Source organism: Symphalangus syndactylus, chromosome 5 (genome assembly GCF_028878055.3).
Source record: "Symphalangus syndactylus isolate Jambi chromosome 5, NHGRI_mSymSyn1-v2.1_pri, whole genome shotgun sequence".
Lineage (NCBI taxonomy): Eukaryota > Metazoa > Chordata > Mammalia > Primates > Hylobatidae > Symphalangus > Symphalangus syndactylus.
In genome coordinates this window covers 123,166,057-123,186,644 of record NC_072427.2, presented here as the reverse complement: position 1 = coordinate 123,186,644, position 20,588 = coordinate 123,166,057, and the positions used below count along the sequence as shown (strand labels likewise).

Below are 20,588 nucleotides of genomic sequence, written 5' to 3'. Positions count from 1 at the left end.
GACAAAGGGCTAATATCCAGAATCTACAATGAACTCAAACAAATTTATAAGAAAAAAACAAACAACCCCATCAAAAAGTGGGAGAAGGATATGAACAGACACTTCTCAAAAGAAGACATTTATGCAGCCAAAAAACACATGAAAAAATGCTCATCATCAATGGCCGTCAGAGAAATGCAAATCAAAACCACAATGAGATACCATCTCACACCAGTTAGAATGGCCATCATTAAAAAGTCAGGAAACAACAGATGCTGGAGAGGATGTGGAGAAATAGGAACACTTTTACACTGTTGGTGGGACTGTAAACTAGTTCAACCATTGTGGAAGTCAGTGTGGCGATTCCTCAGGGATCTAGAACTGGAAATACCATTTGACCCAGCCATCCCATTACTGGGTATATACCCAAAGGATTATAAATCATGCTTCTATAAAGACACACGCACACATATGTTTATTGCGGCACTATTCACAATAGCAAAGACTTGGAACCAACCCAAATGTCCAACAACGATAGACTGGATTAAGAAAATGTGGCACATATACACCATGGAATACTATGCAGCCATAAAATATGATGAGTTCATGTCCTTTGTAGGGACATGGATGAAGCTGGAAACCATCATTCTCAGCAAACTATCGCAAGGACAAAAAACCAAACACTGCATGTTCTCACTCATAGGTGGGAATTGAACAATGAGAACACATGGACACAGGAAGGGGAACATCACACCCCGGGGGCCTGTTGTGGGGTGGGGGGAGTGGGGAGGGATAGCATTAGGAGATACACCTAAAGCTAAATGACAAGTTAATGGGTGCAGCACACCAACATGGCACATGTATACATACGTAACAAACCTGCACGTTGTGCACATGTACCCTAATACTTAAAGTATAATAATAAAATTAAATTAAATTTTAAAAAAAAGAAATCGGAGATGACACAAACAAATGGAAAAACATTCCATGCTCGTGAACAGGAAGAATCAATATCGTTAAAATGACCGTAACTGCCCAAAGCAATTTGTAGATTCAATGGTATTCCTATTAAACTACCAATCACATTATTCACAGAACTAGAGCATTTAGAACACATAGCATTTTTAAAAAAGGCTATTTTAAAATTCATATGGAACCAAAAAAAGAGCTAAAATACCCAAGACAATCCCAAGCAAAAACAACAAAGCTGGGGGCATGATGCTACTTAACTTCCAACTATTATAAACTACAGGGCTACAGCCACCCAAACAGCATGGAACTGGTACAAAAACAGACACATAGACCAATGGAACAGAATAAAGAACCCATAAATAAGGCCACACATCTACAACTATCTGATCTTTGATAAAGCTGACAAAAACCATCAATGGGAAAAACACTCCCTATTCAATAAATAGTGCTGGGATAACTGGCTAGCCATATGCAGAAGACTGAAACTGGACCTTTTCCTTGCACCTTATACAAAAGTTAACTCAAGATAGATTAAAGACCAAAATGTAAAACCTAAAACTATGAAAACCCTGGAGGACAACCTAGGTAATACCATTCTGGACATAGGTATGGGCAAAGATTTCATGACAAATATGCCAAATGCAATTGCAACAAAAGCAAAAATTGACAAATAGGATCCAATTGAACTAAAGAGCTTCTGCATAGCAAAATAAACTACCAACAGAGTAAACAACGAACCTACAGAATGGGAGAAAATATTTGCAAACTACGCATCTTACAAAGGTCTAATATCCAAAACTCACGTGGAACTTAATAAGAAAAAAGCACCTAACCCCATTAAAAAGTGGGCAAAAGGCATGAACAAACACTTTTCAAAAGAAAACATACATGCAGCCAACAAACATGAAAAAAGCTCAACATCACTGATCATTAGAGAAGTTCAAGTCAAAACCACAATGAGATACCATCTCACAGCAGTCAGAATAACTGTTATTAAAAAGTCAAAAAATAACAGAAGCTGACGAGGTTGCAGAGAAAGGGAATGCTTATAATACACAGCTGGTAGGAATATAAATTAGTTCAGCCACTGTGGGAAGCAGTTTGATGATTTCTGAAAGAACTCAAAAGGAATATATATCATTCTACCATAAAGACACATGCAAATATATGTTCACTGCAGCACTATTCACAATAGCAAAGGCATGGAATCAACCTAAATGCCCATCAATGGTTGACTGGTATATATACACCATGGAATACTATGCAGCCCTAAGAAACAACAAGATCATGTCCTTTGCGGGTATATGGATCCAGCTGGAGGCCATTATCCTTAGCAAACTAATGCAGGAACAGAAAAACAAATACTGCATGTTCTCACTTTTAAGTGGGAGCTAAATTATGAGAACACATGAACTCATAGAGGGGAACAACAGACACTGGGGTCTATTGAAAGGTGGATGGCAGGAGGAGGGAGAAAATCAGGAAAAATAACTAATGGGCACTAAGTTTAATACCTGGGTGACAAAATAATCTGTACAACAAACCCACATGTCACAAGTCTATTTATATGACAAACCTGCACATGTAACCCTGAACTGAAAATAAAAGTTAAATTTCTTAAAATAAAGCATTAAATGAGGTGTCTAGACTAATGGTGATACAAAGTTTTTCTAGCTCTAACATTATATAATTTTAGAACATATATTTAAAAAGACTAAGTATCTGAAAGTAATTCAAAAGACTTGCCATTTTTATCAAAATCTCAAAAAGATTTTTTTTAATTGGCAAAGTAAAGGTCATCAAAAAGAATTATTAATTTTCTAAAATAAGAGGGCTGATATAGGACCTGCACTACTAAGTATGTTATAAATTATTAAATAACCAAAAAATGTAATAGTATACCTTGAAATAAGTCTTCAAATAACTTGTAGTTATGTGAAGATGCCAATACTCAGTAATATTGAGTATGAAAAGAAGGTATGTGCAGCTATCTTTAAAACATAGAGATGATAGATTCATAACAGTAGACTAAAAGGACATTTACAAAAATGTTATTAGTGCTCATCTGTGGAAATGTAGTGTTTATATTTTCTGTGAAAATCCAAATTTCAAGGATGATAAAAACATAGATACCATACCATTATCTTTTTTTTCTTATGGTACTTCTTTAGAAATTCCCCATATCGTTCCAATTTTTTATAAGAACCTTTAAGAAAATAAGAATTCACAGTATATATATTATACATATGTACCTCCTCTAAAAATAAACAAAATTTTAAATACTTTAAACAAATTATATACAAAATTATTCAATGAAATCAACTAGCAATTTTGATAAGTATATGTTAATACACACTGTTAGCTGAATGAATAATTGTAATTATTATATAAAGTATATCTTCTGTTTCCTTTTTCTGAAATATCATGTTCCAACTAACATGTCTGTGGCACTTACTCCTATGTATAAAGTTTTATGTCAATCCCTTCTCCTAAAAAAGTCCACATTTCTCAAATAGCTCAGCCACTTACACTTGGTTGTTTCATGGTCACCTTAATTTCAAGAAAGTGCAGTACTGCATGGCCCAGTGAGACAATATGGGGGGCTCTGAAGTCAGATAACCTAGATAGACTTGAATCCAAGTTCTGATATCTACATATTGAGGACAATGTATATATAAAAAATTACCTTTTTTAAAAAACAGAAGGAAGACATGAAAGGATATGTTCATACTTTGTTTACTTGTGGGTATTTTATGTCATTATAAGACTAATTTATATGCACACATGGGTGTCTGTATGTGTGTATACAAGCTATATATATGTGTGTATTTATATATACATACACAGAAGCTATAACTTTTATACATTAAAAATATATATAAAATTTTAAAAATTTAAATATGAAAATTTAGAAAAAGTTAATTTAATAGAAGTGTATTTAAACACATCTTCAGAATTACACAAATCTAAGTTCAAAAAAGAATATTAAATACCAAAATAACATAATGAATCTAATACCTAAAAATACTTTATAAGTACAATTAATACCATTTTCAAGACATATATATATGGCAAATTTGCCCATTAAATCAAGAATAAGACAAGAATAATTAAAAGTATTTAAAACTATTCTGGAAATGTTAATACAATTAGATAAGAAAAATGTTATACAATATTGAAAAGAAGTAAAAATTATCATTACTTGCTGTATGCTTTCTCATTCATTCAGCTATTCCATAGTGAATACCAGCTACTCCTACAAACCAGCCTGAGAGCCCATATGGGTTAACTATCACCACTTTTACTTTCAGTTTTAGATATTTCTGTTCTATCCTGACCCTTACTGATATGTTTCTAGTAAGAATATTAGTTGATGCAATCTTGCTCTCCTGTTTTCCTAATACTCTGTACTTCCACTCCAATTTAACAAAAGCTTAACAGTTTAACAACTGTTTTAAGGCTTTGTTTTAGTAATACTTCCTTTGAAACCACATATTTATGTTCAACTAAAAAATGTGTATTCAACCATTTTGAAATGAAGAGGTTTTAAAATAAAATATTTTTAAAATTTATACCTTAGAATTTCATTCTTTATGAGATTACACACACACACACACACACACACACACACACACAGACAACTGACCATTACTTTACTAACACAAAAAATACGGACTGGCCAGGTGCACTGGCTTATGCCTGTAATTCCAACACTTTTGGAGGGTGACTCAGGAGGATCACTTGAGGCCAAGATTTGGAGACCAGCCTGGGAAACATAGTGAGACTCCATTTCTATAAAAGATAAAAATAAATAAGGCTCACTTGTCTCAGGAATCATGCTTTTCCACTTAAATATTTTAGAGGTGTGGTTTTGCAAAATAAGTGAATATTCCCTTAATTTTGATTCCATGATCAAAAGTGCTTCAAATATTCGAGGAACATTTTTCCATAGGTATGTATAAATTGAAACAAATGAACTATCTTCTTTTATTTTTTTCAGAGTGCATGACCATTTATCATCATCTCTAAAATGGATTTCCCTTGGCCAATAATCCTGCAAAAAACGTGAAAGAGAGAATATAGCTTAAGTCATTTTTAATGAATTTAAATAATAGAGTTCAAAACCAATGAGCTATAATTGAGATTTTATTCCACAGCATTGTTTTTTATCACTTTTTAAAAATTTGAAACAATCACAAACGTCAGAAAAGTTACAAGTGCTTTACTAAAACTATTTTCCTGAATCATTTGAGAATAATTTGCTTATACGATAGCCCATCATCCTTTAAAACTTCAGTGTATATTTCCAAAAACCAAAAACATTCTCCTACATAATAAATGCAACCATTAGAATCAGGAAATTGGCACTGATACATTATTTATATTTAATACAAAGACTCTATTCAAGTTTCAGTGGAACCAATTATGCCCTTCATAGCAAAAGAATCTAGTTCAGAAGAAAAATGTTAAGTTTTGGCTTCATGTCTCTTTGGTCCCTTTCAGTCTATGACAGTTCCATAATATCTGTGGGGAAGGGAAGGGGGAAGATTAGAAGAGATAATTTTAACTTATTTTCATTTTTTTTAGTTTTATTAAAGTATAATTGACAAATTAAAATTGTAAATATTTATGGTGTACAATGTGAAGCTTCGATAAATGTATACACTGTGCAATGATTGCCAAAAAGGTAAATAACATATCCATCACCTCACAGAGTTTATGTGTTGAGAACATTTAAGATCTACTCTTTTAGCAATTTTCAAGTACACCATACATTATTATTAACTGTAATCATCATGCTGACCAATTGATCCCCAGAATTTATCTGTCCTGTCTGAAACTTTGCACCCTTTAATCCATTTCTCCCTTTCTTTCACAAGCCCCAGTAAGACTCCATTCTACTTTCTGCTCCTATGAGTTCCATTTTTATACATTCCACTTATAAGTGAGATCATGCCACAGTTCCTTTTTGTGCCTGGCTTATTTTACATAGCATCATGTCCTCCAAGATCATCCACATTGTCAAAAATAGAGAGATCTCTCTTTTCTTTTCTTTCTCTTTCTCTTTTTTTTTTTTTTTTTTTTTGAGACAGAGTCTCACTCTGTCGCCCAGGCTGGAGTGTAGTGGTGCAATCTTGGCTCACTGCAAGCTCTGCCTACCGGGTTCATGCCATTTTCCTGCCTCAGCCTCCCAAGTAGTTGGGACTACAGGCGCAGCCTCCCAAGTAGTTGAGACTACAGGTGCCCGCCACCATGCCCGGCTAATTTTTTGTATTTTTAGCAGAGATGGGGTTTGTGTTATCCAGGATGGTCTTGATCTCCTGACCTTGTAATCCGCCCACCTTGGCCTCCCAAAGCGCTGGGATTACAGGCATGAGCCACTGCGCCCTCCCTCCATTCCTTCCTTCCGTCCTTCCTTTCCTCCCTCCCTCCTTCCTTCCTTCCATCCTTCCTCAGCCTCCCAAAGTGCTGGGATTACAAGCGTGAGCCACTGCACCTGGCCCTTCCTTCCTTTGTTTTTTTTTTTTTTTTTTTTGGAGTCTTGCTCTGTTGCCCAGGCTGGAGTGCAGTGGCACGATCTTGGCTCACCACAACCTCTGCCTCCCAGGTTCAAGCGATTCTCCTGCCTCAGCCTCCCAAGTAGCTGGGATTACAGGCACGCGCCACCATGCCCAACTAATTTTTGCATTTTTTAATAGAGATGGGGTTTCACTATGTTGGCCAGGCTGGTCTCAAACTCCTGACCTCGTGATCCGCTCGCCTTGGCCTCCCAAAATGCTGGGATTACAGGCATGAGCCACCGCCCCCAGCCTCTTTCTTAAGGCTGAATAATATTCTATTTTGTGTATGTGTGCATGGATACACATGCACACACACAAAGAAAATGTGTTCTATGTATATATAGCCACACACATACACCACATTTTCTTTTTCCATTCTTATGTTGAAAAGCACTTAGGTTGATTCCATATCTTTCTTCCACTTGATCAAATTGGCTATTGAAGCTTGTGCACATGTCAAGAAGTTCTCGTGGCATGGTTTTCTGCTCCATCAGGTCAGTTAAGCTCTTCTTTACATTGTTTATTCTAGCTAGCTATTCGTCTTTTTTTCAAGGTTTTTAGCTTCCTTGCAATGGGTTAGAACATGTTCCTTTAGCTCAGAGAAGTTTGTTATTACTGACCTCCTAAAGCCTACTTCTGTCAACTCATCAAAGTCATTCTCCGTCCAGCTTTGTTCCATTGCTGGCAAGGGGCTGCAATCCTTTGGAGAAGAGGTGCTCTGGTTTTTAGAATTTTCAGATTTTCCGCTCTGGTTTCTCCCCATCTTTGTGGTTTTATCTAACTTTGGTCTTTGATGTTGGTGACCTACAGAAGAGGTTTTGGTGTGGGTGTCCTTTTTGTGGATGTTGATGCTATTCCTGTTTGATAGTTTTTCTTCTAACAATCAGGTCCCTCAACTGCAGGTCTGTTGGAGTTTGCTGGTGGTCCACTCCAGACCGTGTTTGCCTGGGTATCACTGGCGGAGGCTGCAGAACAGCAAATATTGAAGAACAGCAAATATTGTTGCCTGCTCCTTACTCTGGAAGCTTTGTCCCAGAGTTGCACTTGCCTGTATGAGGTGTCTGTTGGCCCCTACTGAGAGGTGTCTCCCAGTTAGGCTACACGGCGGTCAGGGATCCACTTGAGGAGGCAGTCTGTCCATTCTCAAAGATCAGAAGCCATGCTGGGGAACCACTGCTCTCTTCAGAGCTGTCAGATAGGGACATTTAAGTGTGCAGAAGTTGTCTGCTGCCTTTTGTTCAGCTATGCCCTGCCCACAGAGGTGGAGTCTATAGAGGCAGTAGGCTTTGCTGAGCTGCAGTGGGCTCCACCCAGTTCAAGCTTCCTGCCCACTTTGTTTACCTACTCAAGCCTCAGCAATGGCCGACACCCCTCTCCCCGCCAGGCTTCAGCCTCTCAGATTGATCTCAGACTGCTGCACCAGCAGTAAGCAAAGTTCCGTGGGCGTGGGAACCACTGAGCCAGGCACAGGAGAGAATCTCCTGGTCTGCCAGTTGCTAACACCACGGGAAAGGCACAGTATTTGGGCAGGAGTGTACCGATTTTCCAGGTACAGTCTGTCACAGCTTCCCTTGACTAGGAAAGGGAAATTCCCCGACCCCTTGTGCTTCCTGGGTGAGGTGATGCCCCGCCCTGCTTTGGCTCACCTCCAAGAGCTGCACCCTCTGTCCAACCAGTCCCAATGAGATGAAGCAGGTACCTCAGTTGAAAATGCAGATATCACCCGTCTTCTGCATCGATCACGCTGGGAGCTGTAGACTGGAGCTGTTCCTATTTGGCCATTTTGGAGCTGCTCTCATCTTCAATTTCTTTCATCAATGTTTTATAGTTTTCAGTGTATAGATCATTTACCTCATTTTAAAAAAATTTTTTGCTGTCAGAATCTGCATTTTGTTTTTTATTTTTATTTTTGTTATCTTTTAATTTCAATAGTTTTGGGGGAACAGGTGGTTTTCGTTACATGAATAGGTTCTTCAGTGGTGATTTCTGAGATTTTGGTGCACCTATCACCTGAGCAGTATACACTGTACCCAATGTGTAGTCTTTTGTACCTCACCCCCCGAACCCTTCCCCCAAGTTCCCAAAGTTCACTGTATCGTTCTTATGCTTTTGTGTCCTCATAGCTTAGCTGCCACTTGTGAGAACATACGATATTTGATTTTCCATTCTTAAGTTACTTCACTTAGAATAATGGCTCCACCTCCATCCAGGTTGCTTCAAATGCCATTATTTGGTTCCTTTTTATGGCTGAGTAGTATTCTATGGTATATGTACACCACATTTTCTTTATCAACTTGTTGATCGGGCATTTGGGCTGGTTCCACATTTTTGCAAATGCAAATTGTGCAGCTATAAACATGTGAGTGCGAGTGTCTTTTTTATATAATGACTTCTTTTCCTCTGGGTACATATCTAATAATGGGATTACTGGATCAAATGGTAGATCTACTTTTAGTTCTTTAAGGAATCTCCATACTGTTTTCCATAGTGATTGTACTACTTTACATTCACACCAATGGAGTAAAAGTGTTCCCTTTCCACCATATCCACACCAATATATATATATTATTTTTTAATTTTGGCAATTCTTGCAGGAGTAAGGTGGCATTGCATTGTGGTTTTGATTTGCATTTCCCTGATAATTAATGATGTTGAGCATTTTTTCATAGGTTTTTTGGCCATTTGTATATCTTCTTTTGAGAATTGTCTATTCATATCCTTAGCCCACTTTTTGATGGAATTATTTTTTTTTCTTGCTGATTTGAGTTCCTTGTAGATTCTGGATAGTAGTCCTTTGTCCAATGCACAGTTCACAAAGACTTTTTTGCAACTCTATGGGTTGTCTGTTTACTCTGCTGATTATTTATTTTGCTGTGCAGAAGACTTTTAGTTTAATTAAGTCCCATCTATTTATCTTTGTTTTTGTTGCATTTGTTTTGGGGTTCTTGGTCATGAAGTCTTTGCCTCTGCCAATGTCTAGAAGGGTTTTTCCAATATTATCTTCAGATCTTTATGGTTTCATGTCTTAGACTTAAGTCTTTCATCCATCTTGATTTGGTTATTGTATATGGTGAGACATGAGGATCCAGTTTCATCCTTCTACATGTGGCTTGCAAATTATCCCACCAACATTTGTTAAGCAGGGTTTACTTCCCCCACTTTATGTTTTTGTTTGCTCTGTTGAAGATCAGTTGGCTGTCAATATTTGACTTTATTTAAAGGTTCTCTGTTCTGTCCATTGGTCTATATGCCTATTTTTATACCAGTACCATGCTGTTTTGGTGACTACAACCTTATAGTGTAGTTTGAAGTTGGGTATTATAATGCCTTCAGATTTGTTCTTTTTGCTTAGTCTTGCTTTGGGCATGAAGGCATTTTTCTGGTTACATATAAATTTTAGATTGTTTTTTCTACTTCTGTGAAGAATGATTATGTTATTTTGATGGGAATTGCACTGAATTTGTAGCTTTCTTTTGGCAGTACAGTCATTTTCACTATATTGACTCTACCCATTCATGAACATGAGATGTGTTTCCATTTGTTTGTGTCATCTATGATTTCTTTCAGCAGTGTTTTATAGTTTATCTTGTAGAGGTCTTTCATCTCCTTGGTTAGACATACTCCTAAGTATTTTTAATTTTATTTTATATTTTATTAATTTAATTTAATTAATTGTAAAAGAGGTGGAGTTCCTGAACTGATTCTCAGCTTAGTTGTTATTTGTATATACCAGTGCTACTGATTTGTATACATTGATATTGTATCCTGAGACTTTATCGAAATCATTTATCAGATCTAGGAGATTTTCAAATTAGTCTTTATCATCTTCTAGGTACATAATCATATCAACAGTGAACAGTGACAGTTTGACGTAATCTTTACCTATTTGGATGCCCTTATTTCTCTTATCTGATTGTTCTACCTAGGACTCCAGTACTGGGTTGAATAGAAGTGGTGAAAGTGGGCATAGTTGTCTTGTTCAAGGTCTCAGAAGGAATGTTTTAAACGTTTCCCTGTTAAGTACAATGTTGGCTGTGCATTTGACATAGCTTTTATTACCTTAAGGTATGTCCCTTCTATGTTGATTTTGCTGAAGGTTTTAATCATAAAGGGATGCTGAATTTTGTATTCAAGAAAGCACCAGAGAAAGGTGAAAACAAACATGAAGGAATTAAAAATAAATACAGAATATGGACAAAAAAACTCCAGAGAAATACATATCATAAATAAAAATCACAAATTCTGGAATGAAAGACACACTTAGAAAAACGCAAAACACACTGAAAAATTTCAACAATAGAATCAAACAAGTAGAAGAAAGAACTTCAGAGCTCAAAGTCAAGAAGGCTTTTGAATTGACCCAGTCCAACAAAGACAAAGGAAAAATAATTTTTTAAAAAATGAACAAAGCCTCCAAAGAGTTTGAGATTATGTTACATGACCAAACCTAAAAATAACTGGTACTCCTGAGGAGGAAATCTGAAAGTTTCAAAAACTTACTTGAGGTAATAATCAAGAAAGACTTCCCTGCCTTGCTAGAAATCTAGACATGCAAACAGAGGAAGCTCAATGGACATCCAGGAAATTCACTGCAATATAATCATCACCTAGGCACATAGTCATTAGGTTATCTAAAGTCAAAACAAAGTAAAGAATTTTAAGAGCTGTGAGGCAAAAGCATCAGGTAACCTATAAAGGAAAACCTATCAGATTAACAACAGATTTTTCAGCAGAAACATTATAAGCCAGAAGAGACTGGGGTCCTATCTTTAGTCTCCTTAAACAAAATTATTATCAGTTAAGAATTTTGTATCCAGAAAAGCTAAGATTCATAAATGAAGACAAGATAAAAGTCTTCTTCAGACAAACAAATGATGAGAGAATTCGCCACTACCAAGCCAGCACTAAAAGAACTGCTAAAAGGAGTTCTAAATCTTGAAACAAATCTTGAAAACAAAACAAAACAAAACATTCTTAAGGCATAAATCTCACAGGGCCTATAAAACAATAACACAATGAAAAAAAAACCATGGTATTCAAGTAACAACTGGCATGATGAATAGAATAGTACCTCATATCTCAATACATTAGATGTAAATGGCCTAAATGCTCCACTTAGAAGATACAGAATGGCAGAATGGATAAAAATTCATCAACCTAGTATCTGTTATCTTCAAGAGACTCACATAACACATAAAGACTCACATAAACTTAAGGTAAAGGGGTGGAAAATGATATTCCATGCAAATTCACACCAAAAGTGCAGGAGTAGCTATTCTTATATCAGACAAAATAAACTTTAAAGCAACAAGAGTCAAAAAAGACAAAGAGGGACATTATATAATGATGAAAGGACTAGTCCAACAGGAAAATATCACAATCCTAAATATATATGCACCTAAAACTGGAGCTCCCAAATTTATAAAACAATCACTACTAGACCTAAGAAATGAGATAGATGGGAACACAATAATAGTGGGGGACTTCAATACTCCACTGACAGCACCAAACAAGTCATCAAAACAGAAAGTCAACAAAGAAATTATGGACTTAAACTACACCCTACAACAAATGGACTTAACAGATATTTACAGAACATACTGGCCAACAAATGCAGAATATACATTCTGTTCATCAGCTCATGAAACATTCTCCAAGACAGACCATATGTCAGGCCACAAAACAAGTCTCAATAAATTCAAGAAAATCAAAATTACATGAAGTACTCTTTCAGACCACAATAGAATAAAATTGGAAATCAACTCCAGAAAGAATCCTCAAAACCATGCAAATACCTGGAAATGAAATAACCTGCTCCTGAATGGTCGGTGGGTCAACAATGAAATCAAGATGGAAATTTAAAAATTGAACTGAACCATAATACTGACACAACCTATCAAAACCTCTGAGGCACAGCAAAACCAGTGCTAAGAGGAATGTTCATAGCATTAAATACCTACATCAAAAAGCCTGAAAGAGCACAAGAAGACAATCTAAGGTGACACCTCAAGGAACTAGAGAAACAGAAACCAAACCAAACCCAAACCCAGCTGAAGAAAAGAAATAAGATCACAGCAGAACTAAATGAAATTAAAACAACAAAAACAAGACAAAAATAAACTAAACAAAAAGCTGGTTCTTTTTTTTGAATAGATTAACAAAATTGACAGACCATTAGCGAGATTAAGCAAGAAAAGGAGAGAAGATCCAAATAAGCTCAATTAGGAAAGAAAGGGGAGACATTACAACTGATAACACAGAGATACAAAAGTTTATTCAAGGCTACTGTGAACATCTTCACACACACAAACTAGAAAACCTAGAGGAGATGGATCAATTCCTGGAAATACACAACACTCATAGATTAAACCAGGAAAAAAATAGAAACTCTAAACAGACAAATAATGAGCAGTAATATTGAAATGGTAATAAATAATTACCAACAAAAAAAAGTCCAGGACAAGGTGGATTCACAGATGAATTATATTAGACATTCAAAGAAGAATTGATACCAATCCTACTGAAACTATTTCAAAAGACAGAGAAGGAGGGAATCCTCCCTAAATCATTCTATGAAGCCAGTATCACCTTAATACCAAAACTAGGAAAAGACAACAAAAAAAAGCTACATGCTAATACTTCCTTCTTTAAATTTATCCATAAGTATTTTTTCATGTTATTGTAAAAGAGATTTCTTGATTTCTTTTTTAAATAGTTAATTGCCAGTACCTAGAAATACTACTCATTTTTGAATGTTGATTCCATGTTGTGCAAATTTACTGAATTCATTCAGTATTTCTAACAGTTTCTGGGGTCTTTAGAGTTTTGTATATACAAGATTACGTTACCTGCAGAGACAATTTCACTTCTTCCTTTCCTATTTGGATGCTTTGTTTCTTTTTTTTCTAACTGCTCTAGAACTTTCAATACCATAATGAATAGGAGTGCTGAGTGGGAATCCTTGTGTTTTTTCTGTTCTTAGAGGAAAACCTTTCCGTTTTTCACTATTGATTATGATGTTAGATGTGGGCTTTCATATATGGTCCTTATAATCTCAAAGTACATTCCTTCTGTACCTAAATTTGCTGAGTTTTTAAAATCATGAAGCAATGCTAAATTTTGTTACATGCTTTTTCTTCATCTGTTGAGCTGATAATGATTTTCTTCTTTATTCTAATGTGGTTTATCACATTTATTGATTTGTATATGTTGAATCGTCCTTGCATCCCATGAATAAATCCTACTTAATCATGGTATATGATCCTTTTAATGTACTGTTGAATTGGGTTCGCTTGTTTTTGTTGAGGATTTTGCCATTACTATTCATCATAAGACATAATGGTCCACAGTTTTCTTCTCTTGTAGTGTCCTTGTGGTATCAGGGTAACCCTAGCCTCATAAAATAAATTTGAAAGTATTCTTTCCTCTTCTATTTTTCAGAAGAGTCAGAGAAAGATTGATATTCTTTCAATGTTTGGTAGGATTCACGAGTAAAGTTAAAGGGTCCTGGGCTTTTGTTTATTGGGAGGTTTTCAATTACTGATTCAATCTCTTTACTCATTATTGGTCTGTTCAGATATTTTTTCATGATCTAGTCATGGTAGGTTGTATGTTTCAAGGAATTTATTCATTTATTTTAGGTTATTCAATTTATTTGTATATAATTTCTCATGGTAGCCTACTATAATTATTTATATTTCTGTGGTATCAACTTCAATGTCTTCTCTTTCATTTCTGATTCTATTTATTTGAATCTTTCTTCTTTTTTTCCCTTAGTTTAGCTAGAGATTTGACAGTTTTGTTAATCTTTTCAAAAAATACAATTCAGTTTTGTTGATCATCTCTATTGTTTTTCCAGTCTCTCCATTTATTTCTGCTCTGATCTTTGCTATTTCCTTCCTTCTACCGACTTTGGGCTTAGTTAGTTCTGCTTGTTCTCATTACTTGAGATGTAAGTTAGATTGTTTATTTGAGACTTTTTTCTTAATGTAGGCATTTATTGCTATAAACTTCCCTCTTAGAAATCCTTTGGTGCATTCCAAAAGTTTTGGTACGTTATTTCCATTTTCATTTATCTCAAGATAATTTGATTTCCCTTTTGATTTCTTCCTTGACCTACCGGCTATTCAAGAGTATTTTGTTCAATTTCCAGTTCTCCTCCTATTACTGATTTCTAGTTTAATATTATTGTGGTCAGAAGAGATACTTGATAAGACTTCAATCTTATAAAATTTGTTAAGACTTGTTTTGTGGCCCAATATATAATCCATCCTGGAGAATTTTCTTTGTGTTCTTGAGAAAAATTTGCATTTTGTTGCTTTTGCATAGAATGATCTGTATATGTGTTAGGACCATTTTGTCTAGAGAGCTGTTCAAGTCCTCTATTTCTCTATTAATTTTCTCTCCAGATCTATCCATTTTTGAAAACACGGACTTAAAGTCTCCTATTGTTAATGTATTGCTGTTATTTCTCCCTTCAATTCTGTTAATATTTGCTTCATATATTTAGGTGTTCTGACACTGGGTGCATATATATTTACAATTGTTAGATACTCTTTGCAAATTGACCCTTTTATTATTATATGAATACCCTCTTTGTCTCTCTTAAAAGATTTTGACTTTAAAGCTTACTTAATCTGATAGAAGTAGGGCTATCCTAGTTCTCTTTTATTACCATTGCGTAAATTTATTTTAATCATCTCTTCACCTTCAGTCTGTGTGTGTCCTTAAAGCTAAAATGAGTCTTTTGTATGCAGCATATAGCTGTTTCTTTTTTTTTTTTTTTTTAATCTGGCCAGGCAAGGTGGCTCATGCCTGTAATCTCAGCACTTTGGGAGGCCAAGGCGGGTGGGTCACCCAAGGTTAGGAGTTTGAGACCAGCCTGACCAATATGGTGAAACCCCATCTCTACTAAAAATACAAAAATTACCCAGGTGTGGTGGTGTGTGCCTGTAGTCCCAGCTACTCAGGAGGCTGAGGCAGGGAGAATCTCTTGAACCCAGGAGGGAGAGGTTGCAGTGAGCTGAGATCGCACCACTGCACTCCAGCCTGGGTGACAGAGCAAGACTCCATCTCAAAAAAAAAAAAAAAAAAAAAATCCATCCAGCCACTTATACCTGTTGATTAAAGAATTTAACCCATTTACATTTAAAGCAATTATTGACATGGAATGATTTACTACTGCCAGGCAGGGCGTGGTGGCTCACACTTGTAATCCCAGAACTTTGGGAGGCTGAGGCAGGCAGTTTACCAGGTCAGGAGTTCAAGACCAGCCTGGCCAACATGGTGAAACCCAATCTCTACTAAAAATACCAAAAATTAGATGGGTGTGGTGGTGTGTGCCTGTAATCCCAGCTACACAGGAGGCTGAAGCAGGAGAATCACTTGAATCCAGGAGGCAGAGGTTGCAGTGAGTGGAGATCGTGCCATTGCACTCCAGCCTGGGTGACAGAGCAAGACTCTGTCTCAAAAAAAAAAAAAAAAAGAATTTAATACTGCCACTTTATTCACTGTTTTCTGATTGTTTTGTATTAGGTTGGAGCAAAAGTAATTGCGGTTTTTGCCATTACTTTTAATGCCACTTTTAAGGGCAAAAAACCACAATTACTTTTGCTCCAACCTAATAGTAACTTCATTCTCTTCTTCCTCTAATCCTCTCTTCCTTTGTGATTTGATGATTTTTTTAATAATGGTACACTTTGATTCCTTTCTCTTTATCTCTTTGTGTATGTACACAAGGTTTTTCCTTGTGGTTATAAAAGGCCTACATAAAACATCTTACAGTTATTATATTTTGGGATGATAACAACTTCATATGTACCACATACAAAAACTCTACACTTTAACTCCCACTCTCACATTTTATGCTACTGATTTCACTATTTACATTTTATATATATTGTGTATCCATTATCAAATTATTGTAATAATTTAATTTTAATTTTTGTGGGTACATAGTAGGTATATACATTTATGGGATATGTGAGAAGTTTTGATATAGGCATGCAATGCATAATAATCACATCATGAAAAATGGGGTATCCATCCCCTCAAGCATTTATCCTATGTGTCACAAATAATCCAATTATACTCTTTTAGTTATTTTAAATGTGCAATTAAATCATTATTGACTATACTCACCTTATTGTGCTATCAATACTTGGTCTTATTCATTTTTTCTAATATTTTTATACCTATTAACCATCCCCATCTCCCCCCAGTCCTCCCACTCCTTTTCCCAGTTTCTGGTAACCATCCTTCTACTCTCTATTTCCATGAGTTCAATTGTTTTTATTTTTAGAACCCACAAATAAGTGAGAAATGCAATGTTTGTCTTTCTGTGCCTGGCTTATTTCACTCAACATAATAATTTTCAGTTCCATCTATGTTGTGTGGATTACAGGATCTCCCACTTTTTTATGGCTGAATAGTACTCCATGTGTAAAGGTACCACATTCTCTTTATACATTCATCAGCTCATGTACACTTAAGATTGCTTCCTAATCTTAGCTATCGTCAACAGTGCTGCAACAAACCTGGGAGTGCAGATATCTCTTTGACATACTGATTTTTTTTCTCTGGGGTATACACTCAGCAGTGGGACTGTTAGATTGTATGGTACCTCTATCTTTAGATTTTTGAAGAACCTTCAAATTGTTCACCATAGTGGTTGTACTAATTTACATCCCCACCAACAGTGTACGAGGGTTCACTTTTCTCCACATCCTCACTAGCATTTGTTATTGCCTGTCTTTTGGATATAAGCCATTTTAACTGGGGTGAGATGGTATGTCATTATAGTTTTAATCTGCATTTCTCTGATGATCAGTGATGTTGAGCACCTTTTCATATGACTGTTTGCCATTTGTATGTCTCCTTTTGAGAAATGTCTATTCAAATATTTCGCCTATTTGTTAATCAGATCATTAGTTTTCCTATAGAGTTGCTTAAGCTCATTATATATTCTGGTTATTAATCATCCCTTATCAGATGAGTAATTTGCAAATATTTCCTCCCATTCTATGGGCTGTCTCTTCACTTTACTGGTAGTCTCCTTTGCTGGTCAGAAGCTTTTTAGCTCAATGCAATCCCATTTGTCCATGTTTGCTTTGGTTGCCTGTACTTGTGGCATATTGCTCAATAAATCTTTGCCCAGATCAATGTGCTGGAGAGTTTTCCCAATGTTTTCTTGTAGTAGTTTCAAAGTTTGAGATCGTAAATTTAAGTCTTTAATCCCTTTTGATTTGATTTTTGTATACGGCGAGAGATAGGGGTCTAGTTTCATTCTTCTGCATATGGATATCCAGTTTTCCCAGCACCATTTATTGAAGAAACTGTCCTTTATTCAATGCATGTACTTAGCACCTTTGTTGAAAATGAGTTCCCTGCAGGTGTGTGGATTTGTTTCTGGGTTCTCTTATTTTGTTCCATGGGTGTGTATGTGTTTTGGTTAACGCAGCTTGTAGTATAATTTGAAGTCAGGTAAAGTGATTCCTCTGGTTTTACTCTTTTTGCTTAGAATAGCTTTGGCTATTCTGGGTCTTTTGCGGTTTCATATAAATTTTAGGATTTTTTTTCTATTTCTGTGAAGAATGTCATTGGTACTTTGATAGGGATTGCATTACATCTGTAAATTGCTTTGGGTAGTTTGGACATTTTAACAATATTGATTATTCCAATCCATAAACATGGAATATCTTTCCACGTTTTGGTGTCCTCTTAAATTTCTTTCATGATAGTTTTCATTGCAGAGATCTTTCACTTCTTTGGTTAATTTAATTCCTAGGTATTTCATTTACTTTTGGCTACTATACGTGGGATTACTTTTTAATTTGTTTTTCAGATTTTTCTCTCTTGGCATATAGAAGTGCTGATTTTTGTATGTTGTTTTGTATCCTGCAAGCTTACTGAATTTTTTTTCCCAGTTCTAGAGGGTTTTTTGATGAAGTCTTTAGGTTTTTCCAAATATAAGATCATATCATCTGTAAACAAGGAGAATTTGACTTCTTCCTTTCCAATTTAGATGCCATTTATTTCTTTCTTTTGTCTGATTGCTCTACCTAGGACTTCCAGTACTATGGTTGAATAATAGTGGTGAAAGTTAGAATAATAGTGGCGAACGTGGGCATCCTTGTTATGTTCCTGATCTTACAGGAAAGGCATTCAGCTCGTCTCCATTCAGTATGTTACTAGCTGTGGGTCTGTCATATATAGCTTTCATTATGTTAAAGTATATTCCTTCTATATCCAGTTTTTTGAGGATTTTTATCTTGAAGGAATGTTGGATTTCATCAAACGCTTTTTCAGCATCAGCGGAAATCATATGGGTTCTGTCCTTCATTCTGTTGATATGACATATCACGTTGACTGATTTGTGTATGTTGAACCACCCCTGCATCCCCAGAATAAATCCCACTTGGCCATGATGAATGATACTTTTAATGTTTTGTTGAATTCAGTTTGATATATAGTTATTTTTAATATTTTTGCCTTTTAACTCTTATAATAGAGTTAAAAGTAATTTACATACTACTAATACACTATTACAGTATTCTGATTTTGACTATATTCTTAACATTTATAGTGAGTTTTAAACTTTAATGTTTTTATATTGTTAGTGTTCTTCATTTGAACTTAGAGAACTCCCTTTAGCATCTAGTGGTGATAAACTCCCAACACTTTTTCCATATGTGCAAAACTTGTTATCTTGACTTCCATTTTTGAAGGAGAGCCTTGCCAGGTTATCAAATTCTTGGTTGGCCGTTTTTTGTTTTTTTTTTTTCAGCACTTCGTATCATCCCTCTCTCCTGGATTTCAAGGTACCTGCTGATAAATCTGCTTATAATCTTATATCTGTATATAATAAATAACTTTCTTCTTGCTGCTTTCAAAATTATCTCATCTTTGACTTTTGAGAATTTCATTATAATGTATCTTGGGGAAGATTTCTTCTTTGTCTTAACCTATCTGGAGTTTTTTGGGCTTCATGGATCCTGCTGTTTATTTTGCTCTCTCAATTTAGGAATATTTCTATCATTCTTTCTTTAAGCTTTCTACCCTTTTCTCTTTCTCTTCTCCTTCTGGAATTCCTATTATGTATATATGTTTCACTTGAAAATGTCCCATGTCTTATAGGCTTTATTCACCATTTTTCGTTCTATGTTTTTGTTTCTCTGACAGCAGTTTCAAATGATCTGTTTTTGAGTACCCTTATTCTTTCTTCTGCTTGATCACATCTGCTGTTGAAGCTTTCTATGGAATTTTTTGGTTTAATCATTATGTTCTTCAGCTCCCAGAATTTCTGTGTGTGGATTTTTCATGATTTTTTATCTCTTTTATAAGCCTCTACTTTTGTTCCTTTATTGTTTTCCTGATTTTCTTTGTGTTCTCTTGTTTACTAAGCTTCTTGAAGATATTTTTAAGTCTTCATCAGGCAGTTTGTAGATCTCTATTTTTTTAGGTAACTGATGCTTCATTTTGTTACTTTGATGATGTCATGTTTCCCTGACTATTTGTGACCTCTGTGGCCTTGTTTTGATGTCTGCACATTTGAAGAACAGGCGCCTCTTCTGGGGGCTGGCTTCAGCACAAAAGCCCTTCACCTGTCAGCCCACCCAGAAAATGTAGGCAGGCCAGCTGGTGGGGTCCATGGACTTCCTGCTGGAATTGTCAGGTAAGCTGACTTGGTATCTGGTTCAGTATGTGGGCAGGCCTGTTACCTGAGCCCACAGTGGCTAGCCTTGTACTTTGGCTTATGGGGTTGGGCCTCTGGGTTCCCTTAGGTGGTATTACCTCTTGGGTCCACCGGAGTGGTCCTGAGTCCTAGGCTCAAGGGATGTTGACCTGGCACAGTAGTCCACTGGGTACAGCCTGTACACTTAATCTGTGGAGGCAGGACTGAAGCCTGGGTCCACAGGGGCCAACCTGACACTGAAGTGGGGGTTGGCCTGGTGCTGGGGTGGGCCTGGAATCTATTTGGGGGATGTCCTGGTTCCTGGACTTGTGGGGTTTGGCTTTAAGCCTAGGTCTCAGGAGCAGTCCTGGAGCCTGGGTCCATGGGCTGGCCTGGTGCTGGGG

At 36.1% G+C, this 20,588-nt stretch overlaps 1 protein-coding gene across 7 annotated transcripts in view; it reads right to left on the bottom strand.

Annotated features, from left to right (window-relative positions):
- Nucleotides 1-20,588, bottom strand: part of FAM227B (family with sequence similarity 227 member B) — a 264,607-nt gene that overhangs the window by 228,046 nt on the left and 15,973 nt on the right. For all 7 annotated transcript variants that reach the window (XM_055279047.2, XM_055279050.2, XM_055279048.2 and 4 more), the window contains 2 exons: nt 4,774-5,005; nt 3,090-3,157 (listed from right to left, as the gene is read on the bottom strand). In XM_055279047.2, the coding sequence (XP_055135022.1) occupies nt 3,090-3,157; nt 4,774-5,005 (300 nt within the window). The remainder of the gene's footprint in view (nt 1-3,089; nt 3,158-4,773; nt 5,006-20,588) is intronic.